At 34.9% G+C, this 11,724-nt stretch overlaps 5 protein-coding genes across 11 annotated transcripts; 1 reads left to right on the top strand and 4 right to left on the bottom strand.

The window, feature by feature from the left end:
• Window positions 1-39: 39 nt before the first annotated feature.
• LOC8281813 (protein DMP8) lies at window positions 40-1,318 on the bottom strand. Its single transcript, XM_002522399.4, has one exon. The coding sequence runs from the start codon at window positions 861-863 to the stop codon at window positions 198-200; it is 666 nt and encodes a 221-aa protein (XP_002522445.1). The 5' UTR covers window positions 864-1,318; the 3' UTR covers window positions 40-197.
• A 765-nt stretch (window positions 1,319-2,083) lies between these two features.
• On the bottom strand, window positions 2,084-3,853 carry LOC8281814 (50S ribosomal protein L18). Of its 6 annotated transcripts, none has more exons than XM_048372263.1 (4): window positions 3,237-3,853; window positions 3,010-3,098; window positions 2,724-2,822; window positions 2,084-2,603 (listed from the first exon to the last, which is right to left on the bottom strand). In XM_048372263.1, the coding sequence occupies exons 1-4, from the start codon at window positions 3,331-3,333 to the stop codon at window positions 2,448-2,450; spliced, it is 441 nt and encodes a 146-aa protein (XP_048228220.1). In that variant the 5' UTR covers window positions 3,334-3,853; the 3' UTR covers window positions 2,084-2,447. The 6 variants fall into 6 exon arrangements, with proteins under 6 accessions (XP_048228220.1, XP_025013735.2, XP_002522446.2 ...); XM_025157967.2 differs by having other exon boundaries at window positions 2,084-2,615; window positions 3,237-3,837; XM_002522400.4 differs by having other exon boundaries at window positions 2,724-2,876; window positions 3,237-3,784.
• Window positions 3,854-4,264: 411 nt separating this feature from the next.
• Window positions 4,265-5,398, top strand: LOC8281815 (E3 ubiquitin-protein ligase MPSR1). Its single transcript, XM_025157965.2, has one exon. The coding sequence runs from the start codon at window positions 4,578-4,580 to the stop codon at window positions 5,277-5,279; it is 702 nt and encodes a 233-aa protein (XP_025013733.1). The 5' UTR covers window positions 4,265-4,577; the 3' UTR covers window positions 5,280-5,398.
• Window positions 5,399-5,544: 146 nt separating this feature from the next.
• LOC8281816 (protein HOTHEAD) lies at window positions 5,545-8,386 on the bottom strand. Its single transcript, XM_025157964.2, has 3 exons — window positions 7,592-8,386; window positions 6,713-7,357; window positions 5,545-6,601 (listed from the first exon to the last, which is right to left on the bottom strand). Exons 1-3 carry the CDS (start codon window positions 7,746-7,748, stop codon window positions 5,727-5,729), a joined length of 1,677 nt encoding a protein of 558 aa, XP_025013732.2. The 5' UTR covers window positions 7,749-8,386; the 3' UTR covers window positions 5,545-5,726.
• A 131-nt stretch (window positions 8,387-8,517) lies between these two features.
• Window positions 8,518-11,415, bottom strand: LOC8281817 (myb family transcription factor PHL8). 2 transcript variants are annotated; one of them, XM_015721357.3, is made up of 6 exons: window positions 10,154-11,415; window positions 9,943-10,019; window positions 9,757-9,844; window positions 9,574-9,664; window positions 9,392-9,461; window positions 8,518-9,295 (listed from the first exon to the last, which is right to left on the bottom strand). In XM_015721357.3, exons 1-6 carry the CDS (start codon window positions 10,284-10,286, stop codon window positions 8,654-8,656), a joined length of 1,101 nt encoding a protein of 366 aa, XP_015576843.2. In that variant the 5' UTR covers window positions 10,287-11,415; the 3' UTR covers window positions 8,518-8,653. The 2 variants fall into 2 exon arrangements, with proteins under 2 accessions (XP_015576843.2, XP_002522449.2); XM_002522403.4 differs by having other exon boundaries at window positions 9,574-9,649; window positions 10,154-11,414.
• Between the last annotated feature and the right edge of the window lie 309 nt (window positions 11,416-11,724).

Raw genomic sequence — 11,724 nt, 5'->3', positions numbered from 1 at the left:
AAAAGTAATAGCAGAAGTATAGAAAACATACTGAAAATTAAAGGAATAAATACACACCTTGTGTTATTTCGAACAGAGTAATCAAACAACAATAATACATGGGGAACCAAACCCTACTCTTTAATAAACCAACACGGAAACACCAAAACTGACAACATTCAATAAACTCTCAAACAATATCACAGAAGCAATTCTAATCAATTAGCCATACAACCAATGCCATATCGAGTATTAGGGAATACAAGAAACAGGCCACTGCAGACTATACCAACCATGATAGGGAAACTTTCCATTACTTGATCCATCTCCTTCACATGTCCAGGAAACAGACAATCAGTCACCCTATGATCAGAGAGAGCAATCGCAGCGAAAACCAACACCGACATCATAGCGTGAACAAAATCAGTCAATCCCACTTTATACCTTTCATCTTTAGGCACTTGGACACCGAGTCCAGGCTTGAAAACAGCCAGCCCTTTGGGTGTAACAAAGCCATAGTAAACTTTCCCATCCGGGCCTTTAAAACTGTCAGTGAAATGAAAGAAAAAGCAAGAAACAGCACAGAGGCCAAGGAGGAGTAGAAGCATGAGAATAGAAACATGAGTACACTCTCCATTCTTGATTACAGATGGAAGAATCATTTCAAAGGTTAAAAGAGTTCCTGTCGGAAGGAAGTTTACAAGCATTGAGGTTTTTGAAAGTGTTTTTTGCACTCCTTTTGCCATTGCTTGCCTTTTCCTTCCCGGTTCTTTAGGGGCTTGGGTTACGGAAGAAGATGAGAATGGTGTGATTACCGGATTATCGTCATTTCTAGGAGATGCGGTGTAGACTTTAATTCCAATATCTTGGCCAGTCTGCTCCATGTTGCCAAATCAAAAGCCAGCAAAAATAAACAGGAATTAATGTGATGCTATTCTCTTTTGATGTCGGATTAATAAGAAACTGAGATATTTTTAATGGTGTGTTCTTTGAGTATGGGGTTTTTATATACGTTTTGCAATAACTGTCTCCTAATTTCAAATTTCTAACTATATCCCAAACGATCAGTAACTGCTTCTTGATTCGTTGCCATTTACTCTGCTATTACTTTTTTTTTTTTTTCCTTTTAAAAGGATTTTTGCAACTTTTTATAAAAAAATAAATTAATAAGTGTAAATATTATCACCATCATAATATGAGAATATTACATAACTAGTTTTCTGTTTTTTAATAATCAATATAAATATAGATTATTTGTTCTTTCAAAAACATACGAATACATATTATTGAATACTTCATAAGAGTTTTTATTTTTTTAATAAATCATATTACTTTTAGATAAATAAATTGACAAAATGTATATTTTAACACTTTAATTTTAATTTTTTAATATTTTAATTTTTAATTTAATCTAATAAATATTTAAATTCTATTTTTATAATCTTTTAAATACTTCTAATTTAATATTTATCATAACACTTGCATTTTATAAATATATATAGAAATATTCTACCCAATAGGTGAGCATAGCACCCCGTTTTTCTTTTATTTTCATGTTATCTTTTTTCTTTTGTCACGTCTTTAACTTGATTTAGACATTCGGGTCCTTTTCCTCGCACCATTCTTGAATCAGAATCTTTTTCTAAATTTGTTACCCCTTTAATATTACTGTTTTAAAAAAAATTACCGTACGCTTAACTAAAAAAATTTGAAAAACAGAAACATAAAAGATACCTAAGAGTCTCGAAATAAGAAAAAGAAAGAATTTAATTAAATAGGAAAGAATAAAAAAAAATGATAAGTAAGAGAATTGAATAAATTTGACATAATGTTTTTACTAATCAATGTTATATCACATATTAATTATTATAAATATATAAAAATATGGATTTATATAGAAGATTTACTAAACAAAACTAAAATTGCAAGTATATAAACGTATTATCTCTATGAAAACAATTTATATTATTATGTGAGTTTTTGATTGATAATAAATTGATTAATCATGTTCCTCAAGATTGTCAATCAAAAAGTTATATAATAATATTTTTTTTTAATATGGAATTCACATATTAATCATGGAATATTTTCTGTATGGTTAATATGGTAGGAAAAGAAAAAGACAATTTCATCATTGAAAATACATATTAACAGTTTTTTTTCTCATATTAATCATGGAGAAACCAATTCACATATTAATCATCTCAGACCAACAAGATACCAGCGACATACACGAAATCACAATCATGTCATAAGACTTGCAGTCTCAAGAGCAAACCAACTTAGTGGCACCTTACAGAAAGCTTCTCATAGCAGATAATAAAGTTATACCCGATGAGCACTGGAGTCGTCTCCAAGATTATAAGGGCTCAATTTCGAATCATATGCCATGTTAAGCTTCCAAAATGCAGAAGAATTCCAGAAAAAATATACATTAAGAAGAAGATTCTGCAGAGTTAGGTACAGAACTATCTGGGTAAGAATCCATGCCGAGAAATTGCAAGCTCAAATGCTTGCATTCTTTCCCCTCTAGGAAAACCATTGCGATCATATGATGATATTTCATTAACATCAAGATCTACACAAGCCTTAACAAGCTCTTCACCAAGACATTTAGCAGCTTCCTGTGAACAGAACTGTACCGAATGGATATTCAAATAAAAAAAAATTGATGATTAAAATAGCAGTAACAGTAAACTTTCTGAATTTCTTTTTCCCTGCTCTAACCTTGACAGTGTACTTACAATCTTGCTACAAGGAGGACTGCCTCGCAATGACTTTTGCAAAGTGCTTCCATAAAATAAACACTTCTTGTTTTGGTCATCTACCAGCATTGCATATAACTGTTTAGTTGAACAGAACACTGAGAGCCTTGGTTTTATCGGTGTGCCATTAAACTGGTATAGACATTAAAAAAATCAACTCTTTTAAGAATCTTTTAGGGAGGGTTTATTTGAAAGGGAACAACAAGAATAAACATTTCTTTCGTGCTTATGTAATAAAAAAGGCATAATCTTTCTAACAGCATACCTTCTTTCGCCTTCTTATATTTATGGTTTTTGCACTTTCTGTTTTAGTATTGGCCCTTTTGCTTGCCATTACTGTCATTGCCTGAAAATCTACCATAAATAAATTATGGGTTTAGAACTCCACACGCACAAAAAGAAAAAGTTTAAATCTTTTTCAAAACAAAGAATGTATACGCGACCAACAAATGACATGTAATTATAAGGGCTTGAAGTCATTATTCCACTCACTTGTAGTTTGTAGGGGGAGAAAGGTAAAAGCTTTTGAGCGGTTTCCAAAGAAGTCACAGTTCATGAATTGGAGAGCACGGACATTCACAAGAGCCATGTTGTGGATATATTGATAACTAGTAACACCCAGAACGATCTGACAAGATGATCACATTACAAGAACCTGCTAAACGAGATAATATCACCCAGATGAGATGAATTCCACATGTAATTTTCTTGAAGGCAAAAGAAACTTTCTTTCTTTCAGGAACTTTATCAAACAGTTGGTGTGTGTATGAGAGAGAGAGAGAGTAAACAGGCGCCCTCACCAAATGCGATAGCAACGAAGATAATGGTAAATGGAGTGGCACTTGGTGTTTAAAAACGTTTGGTGGACCCCTAGCTCATTAGTTACTATAACCTGATTCTGTGTATTTATTTTCTATTTACTTTCCGTTCTATATAAAAGAAATGCACAAAGATATCAATTAATATTCATTTCCTTCAAGGGTTTTTATTTATACATCAAAAATAGAAAAGTTTGATTATAAATATATTCTCACAATATGTTCTAACTATGAATGAGATTATTTTAAAATAGGGAATAGTAAAAGATTATGTAAAATTAAATGGAAAGGGAATTTCAGTCAGCAAAGTTGAATATTAGGCTAGAATTTGTATTTTCTAAATTCATCGTTGGAGATGGCTCTAGATTGACGATCATAACCCAATTAAACTACCACTTGGACCAAGTCACGTAGACTTTTCTTTTGCCGAATAATACTGAAAGCAATTACCGAAGTATTCTTTCTTTGTCAAAGTTAGCAAATCATTTTATGCTTCTCATATATGACAAATGATAATAATAATTTTGGAAGAGAAAAACTTGAAATATAATATATTTGCTTAGCATTTTAAAAGTTTTAATTAATAATATTATTTCTCTGCTGATGATGGCTCTTTCAGCAGTAGTAATGAATATTACCATTGTGAAGAGTAATATAACTTTTTATTTTATTTGATGAATTCAGATACTATGTTGTTAGGGTAATATTTTGCAAGATGATTGATGATGATGAGGTTGCCCAGCCAAGTCCACTCCATCATAAAAATATCTTCCCTTCAAAGTTTGCAGCTGGACAAAGACAGCTTATTATTAGGTGACAGGATAAACATGATAAACAGCAGCAGCAACACACAGAATTCCAGATCTTTCTACCACTTTCCTCTCTCTAATTCCTATGGGCTCTTATATTCTTCTCTCTCCATTGTTACGCCTGGCTATCTTCTCACTTCTCTTTTTCTCTTAGATACTTCCTTTCTTTTCTTTCTCTCAAGGTTCTCGCACACTTATTTCGATCAATGGCTTCTGAAACTCAAGTACCTGAACTATCTTCAGCCTTTGAAAGATTCCTAAGACACAGAGATCTGTCTTTGTTCTTGCCTTTCATCTTAGGCTTTACTTCCACCACCACAAACACAAACACAGAAAACCCAGATCAAGAAAATCAAGAAACAACCTCTCGACATGAAAGAATCATCCTAATCAACCCTTTTACTCAGGGTATGGTGGTGATAGAAGGAACTGAAAGTTTGGATTCTCTTCTTAGAGAACTAGCTGCCAAGAACGGCCACCCACCTGCCTCTAGGGCATCAATAGAGTCCTTGCCTAGTGTAGATGTTCAAGAAATTGGTGATCGTGATAGCGAGTGTGCTATTTGTTTAGAGGAGTGGGAGATTGGTGCTGGGGCTGTGGTGAAAGAGATGCCCTGTAAGCATAGGTTTCATGGTAATTGTATAGAGAAGTGGTTGGGGATTCATGGGTCTTGCCCTGTTTGTAGATATAAGATGCCTGTTGATGATGAGGAGTTGAGCAAGAAGAGAGATCATGAAGAAGAAGGAGAAGGAGGGAGAGAGAGGAGAAGAGAGATTTGGGTTAGTTTCTCTTTCAACAGTAGTAGTAGTAATAGGAGAAATGATGATTCTAATCAAACTCCTTCAAGTGAGTCTAATGATGTCGATGATAATTCTACTCCAAGTCCTGATCAGGAAAGGGAGGGTTAGTGATAATTTTTGTTTGGGTTTTTTTGTGTGCATTTCTATTTCTGAAAGAGTTTGTACATAAAATAATTGTTTTCTTGAGTTCCCCTTGGATAATATATGAGTTGCGTACTTTTTCTCCATTTCTTGCTTTTGTGCATAGCTAATTTTGTACACAGCAGGATGAGATGATTCTATATTTCTCTATCCTAAAATGGTCAATTTAAATCAAAGTCATAAAAATCATCTATCATCTGATGACCATAAAAGATGCAACTCTGCGTTTATCTACCAAATTATGAACTTAGATAGTGTTATACGGAATAGCCACATTCAAGAGCTGCACTTGAAGAGGCTAGAGGCAATTCATAGCTAAATTGAATTGATTGCGACAAAGTACGCTATGATTAAAGGGAGAAGTATTTAACATTAACTGGTGATATGATATGTATTTCTTAAGTTAAGAGTTTGCTAAGGTTGTTCTTGATTATTAAATATAGAAGTATTCTCCCTGTCTCTTAGAATTCTGATCCCTTGATATCTTCCCAGCATCAATAAAGTAGCCATTGGGTTTGTGCCTGGGGATTCCAAGAAAGTTGATCCATCTATTACTCTCAGACCCTTTACTCCATAGACTTTGTAATCATTATCAACAACTGATCCAACAGTACATCCTCCATGATAATGATAATAAGTCCTCACGTTCTTCTTACAGAAATCTCTCAGTTCATGAGGACTGGATAACAGATTATTCTGAGGTTCACTCCTCAGGAACAGAGCAACAGACTCGGACCTTGATACCCTTTGAAGCAATTGGGCCATCTCCACACAACCGTCCAAGTCTTTTTCCTCTGCTAGATAGTTGAATTTCACCAATGGGTTTTGCCTAGGATCTGTGTTGTACAATTTCAGCTTGCCTTTAGATTCTGGAAATGCAAGCTTGACTGCAATTGGCATTCTCGTTGCGTTGAAGCTTATTGGTAATATTCCGCCTTCTACTATGAATTTGAAGTCCTTCGCAATTCCCACGACTTGAGGCGTATCTGGCAGCCGATATTCCGCATTTGTGTCTGCTAGAAGGGCAATAGCAGGGTTGTCTTTCATCTCTTGGCCAACCCCTTTCAGGTCCCAAACAAGTGGGATACTGAAGTTCTTAAGATGCTTTTGTGGTCCAATGCCACTTAACATTAGAATTTGAGGACTGCCTAATGCTCCTGCTGACAAAATAACATCTCCCCATGAGCTCGAGTTCTTTGGTTGATTGAGGTAAGCTTCATATATTTGATCTGTGCTGCCATTGCTCTTAATGAACCTAATGCCATGGGCTATTCTCTCATTTTCCGAACCTGCATCATTGAAAGAGAATATATAAGCATCCAGAGAGGTATTATCCAAGAAGATATTAATAGGTGAGAGATGAATTTATTTTTTGCTTTCTGACTGATATCTTGACTCACCATTGTTATGGAAAATGATGTTCTTTACGGTTGCATATAAAAGAACTGTGATATTTTCTAGATTTCCTGCTCCCAGAAGATCAGCTGAGGTGTGCCTTACTCCAAATTCATCATAGGTAGTCCCGCCAATCTTTGTACCCTCAATATGATCCCAGCTAAATCCGTTATAAGGAAGAAATCCTGCCTCAAGAAGACCAAATTCAAGAACAGATTGCCATATGGACAGCTCAGGTCTGAAAACAATTTTAGACTCCACCCACTCGTACGCTTCCTTCACTAGCTCTTCATCCCACCCAATTCTTTTAACAAAATCATTACTAGCTCTGCTATAAAAGGCACCATTTATTGCGGACGATCCTCCAAGCACTCGCCCTCTATGACCCTGAACTCCATCCTTGGAAATGAAACTTTCAGCCACTGATGAGAACTCATCAGTTTGGAGCAATGCGAAACCATAGTACATCTTATTCCATACCAAGGGATTTCCATAGGGAGAGCCACCTCGTTCTACCAATAGCACAGAGAACCTTTCTGAAAGGGTTGCTGCCAGGGGGCATCCCGCAGTGCCTCCCCCGACAACTATGTAGTCAAAGGACTTGCCTGAGACCTCGTTGACATCTGAAGTCATGTAAGGGATAATTTTTCCTACAATGAGGAAACGTAACAGAACCTATTAGAACTGACATGTCATGTATATTGTTCCTATACTAGTAGTGGACTCGTCCTCAGGTTATATAGGAATTTGAATCTCAGTTGGAGCTCAATTAACAGTATATATATATGTGTGTGTAAAATATATATGTAAGGAGAGAGTGAGAGAGTCAATGTGTCGTGTATCTAAGTAAAAGCTGTAATTATATAGAAGCAGTGAAGCAATACCTTGAAGCAATGGAGATGATTTAGACAAGTTCACAAGCAGAAAGAAAAAAGCTGCTAGAAGATAATGACCATGGATGATTACTGGATAATCCATCTTTTGCACTTCCAGTTTCCCTCCCATAAAGATACCATAAGAAAGCGAAAGGGCTGGCTGCATATATTGGCCATTGTGGTGTATTTAATAATTGAGCTTGCAGGCCTAGCAAAAAAAGTTAATCAAAGTTCCTTAAGAAGTAATATATTAAACCATACGCATGGTTTAGCTAATGATTCATGATTCACTTATTGTTGCGCTGCTTGATGATTTTGCTGCAATGATGATTCCTTGCTCTCTGGTATTCTGTTGCTGCTGCTGCTGCCTTTCTAACTTTATTATTGTGATAATCTGATATTGTTCTTCTTTGTGCTTTAATTTTTTTATTTATTTTCTTTGTCTATGCCTTGCCTTTTCACTTTGAAAGACTCCTAAAACGTTCACTTCAAGTCTCTTTAGCAAATATAATATGTCTTTGTGCAATTACTTATTATTGGAATAATCAAGAGTAAAATAATGGAATGGTTAATAGAAATGTTATCAACTTGCGGTTCCCCTTGAAGATCCCCAATAAATTTGGAAGGCATAAGGTTGCATCATCAACACAATTGACCAGATAAGCGAACCCTTGTCACCTTAAAACAGATGTATATTGCTCTACAGCGACACTTAGAACTCTGTAACCATTGAAAGCAATTTTTTCTTGGCAGCTTTAGGAATTTCGAACATATACAGAGAGAAAGAAACAAGAAGGGAAAAAAGCTAGAAATATAGATGCATGTCTTCACATAATATAATATCTATACCAATTTTTCCTTTAGTGTGTGTGTGTGTGTGTGTGTGTGTGTGTATAATATGGAAATACTTTGAGAAGTCGCAGAGAGTCCAGACATATACCAATGTATACATAGTTTATAAACAAAGATTTTAGTTTAACATTAATTAACTTTGCTACTGCTTCATAGAGTACTATATATTATTTACTAAAACCCTTAACAGTATAAAGCTCCCAAGAACTCTAGACTTGCTCAAAATCCCTGGCAATTTAAGTCTATAGCTCTTGTTGACCCTGGTTCGAAGTCAATCTGATATTGGCTATTGAGATCAAATATTCTTAGTTGCTCGCCATTTCTTGATCTTTTCGCAATTGGCTGCTGTACACAGATACCATCAGAACTTATTGTAGTGCTACTTCTCTTTTTTGCTTGATTGGTTGGCTGATAAGTATTGTTATTATGGTTATTATTATTATTATTCCATGACTTGTCTTGGGGGTGAGCATCCATCAAAGGAAGCTCAAGAGAAGTAGTAATGGACTTATTGGTGGCACCTATCTCATTCTTTTGTTGCATATCATCCTCCTTTCTTCCAGAGCTTTCAGATGATGTTAAGGAGCTTTCCGCTGAACAGACTGTCCCTCTTCTGATCATTTGATTCTTGTCTGTTGTATCATTCAAGATTGAATTTCCTATTTCTGTCAATTCTGAAATTGAAGAGCTTGAACATCCCGTGTTAACCATTGACACTAATCGAGATAGTTCAGCTTTCGCAATTTCTATTCCCATTGCAGAAGAAGGATTATAACCAGAAAGTGTTTCTTGTGCCTTTTTTAATACTGATCGTAAGTATTTCCCTTGAGCCTCTATTCTCAGTTGTAAATGTCTCTGCACCTGAAAATTACATTACATTCCTAATTGGATCGTTACTTTTCTTTCATCAATGGAATGATAAGTATCTGTATATTGATAGAGAATTCGCGATCCTACCTCAATCTGTTCATGAAGTTTTCTCTGAACTTCCATTTGCATTTGGAGAGCCTGAGCAATCTGAAAGCTTCTGTTGAACACGACACAATACAACACTTTTAATCAGTAAAAGAACTCTTCTTTTACTGTCACATGAATTCAAATTCACCTCAAAGTACATAAACATTATCTATAACTATTACTCATTAGTTGGATTTTGAATTTCCTCAGCAATTCCTGCTTTTAATTCGCAATTAGTACTTTGGATCTCTTTGTAATCTGCATGGAAGGAAGCTGTAAACAACATCGCCATATAAGAATACAAACGGAAATAAATTTCTGCCAATCATATAGCTTTTTAATCTGATTCATTGTTAGCAACTCACCTTCTTGCTTATTCTCAATGCTGGCCTGTGACTGTGATTGTGATGGAGACTGTGAGTGCAGCAGCTGGCTCTTTCCCAGCCTGTACTTCTGCAAGAACAACAAAGAAACACAATGAAATTTTGCATTTCCTAAATTGGTACAAGCAAGGAAGACTGATCCAATCATTGTGAAAATATAGAAAATGCCTGTAAATGGCTCTTCAGATGGTACAAAGTAAGTCCAGGAATTCCCATCACCCTCATCAGACTCTTTGGTGTTGCTTCTGCCAATAATATAATGATAACAAATAAATTAGAGACTCTACTTTTCTTGTTTTTATTTTATTTCCAAAAGAAAAAAAAGAAAAGAAAGGAAGATCATTGAGGTTATGTATATGTATATAAATGGATACTCAACTGTCTGCTCCTCCAAGTTGATTGACAGCTTCAACAAATCTTTGATGTAACTCAGGTGTCCATTTAAGCCTAGGTTTTGCATCAGTAGATAAAACCAAGTTCATATTTTGATTTTGCAAATCTTGGAGACCCATTTTTCAGTATTTGTTGTGGATGAAAGACAAGTAGTAATCGTAATGAAACATAAAAAATTTATTATGGGTAGTGAATGGTGACCCTTTTCTTTTTCTTCTTCTTTCTTTTATGAGGTAAGGTTTGAATTGAATAAGTGGCAGCTGGTGTCCTTCTCTTTATAAATTTTGGAGTTGTTGGGGGGTGTGTTTGTGTGTATTGTGTTGTGTCCTATGTTATCACTCCATATCTGGAAACATTAAGTGGGGTAATGTTGTAAGGGGAATATATGCCCATTGAGCTAGCTGTGGCCTGTGGCTACTTCTTCATTTCATTACTTAACTTTTCCTTTTCTTTATTTTAAGAAAAAAAAAAAAAAAAAGAGAAAGAAAGAAAATAGATTTCTATTTGTTTCTTATTTTTTCTTTGACTTGAAAGAAAGGGGGAGGAGGAGAGGGTGGGAAAGAATCTATGATGCAGGAAAAACAGAGAAAGCAACACAGTTTCAAATTGAGTCTTCTTAAAAGGAGAGAAAAGAGGAAAAGTGTATGGTTTGTTTTTATCTTGCTCTTGCTGTTTTCCCACTTCTCTTTTCTCTCTGTTTTGATTCCCTGCTGAGTTAGGTTAGCCCCACCATGATGAATAATGGGTTCAACTTTCTCAACACTCCTTAGAAACTTGGAAGAAGTATTAGTAATTTTGTGATAAGAGTAGCTATAATGGATTTATTTCTTTTGGTGACTGAAAGGGATAACCAAATAGGTCTTTCTTACTTTAATTTTTTTCTTAAATTTTCTTTCTTTCTTTTTCTTTTTCTTTTTCTTTTTCTTTTCCTATTCCTTTTTTGAGTAGGGTGTAGTGAGATTGGCAGATTCTTTTTGTTCTTTGTAGGGCTAGAGGAATCAAAGAATCTAACCTTAGATTTTAGGACCCCCAAACTTGATCTATGTATTTTATCTTATAAAATAAAATAGTGTGGAAAAGGTGAATCAAATCAAGCCATCTTATTAAATGAAGATAAAAGTTCCTTTGTAAGTGTAACTATAAACATTTTCTTCCATAAAAAATGAACCAAGAAAAGGAGACACATGTTTAAGATTATCCACTTAGAAGAGAATCTTAAAGGCTTCCAGTTTCAACGCACAGACTGTCTATTGGCCGTATTGCATGTTTATCGTACGGCACCAATGCTGCTTCACGTACCATCGATGAATCACTAAATAAAAACCTCCCTTTTTAAGACTACATTTACCCTTATATTAATTTTATCTATCAGAATTAACTACTGGAATCTCAAGAAAATCAAAGCTAAGGCATCAAGCAAAGAAAAATCAAGTTTCTTGCGCATCTACTCATCCATGCTCCCACTTTAGAAACTTTTCTTTTTCTTTATTTGCTTAAAAAGAAATTCCCCATAAGGATCATGATTGATGAATAATTATTGAACTTGCTTTTGAATTA

This window comes from Ricinus communis, chromosome 1 (genome assembly GCF_019578655.1).
Source record: "Ricinus communis isolate WT05 ecotype wild-type chromosome 1, ASM1957865v1, whole genome shotgun sequence".
NCBI lineage: Eukaryota > Viridiplantae > Streptophyta > Magnoliopsida > Malpighiales > Euphorbiaceae > Ricinus > Ricinus communis.
This window is presented reverse-complemented; position numbering and strand designations above follow the sequence as displayed.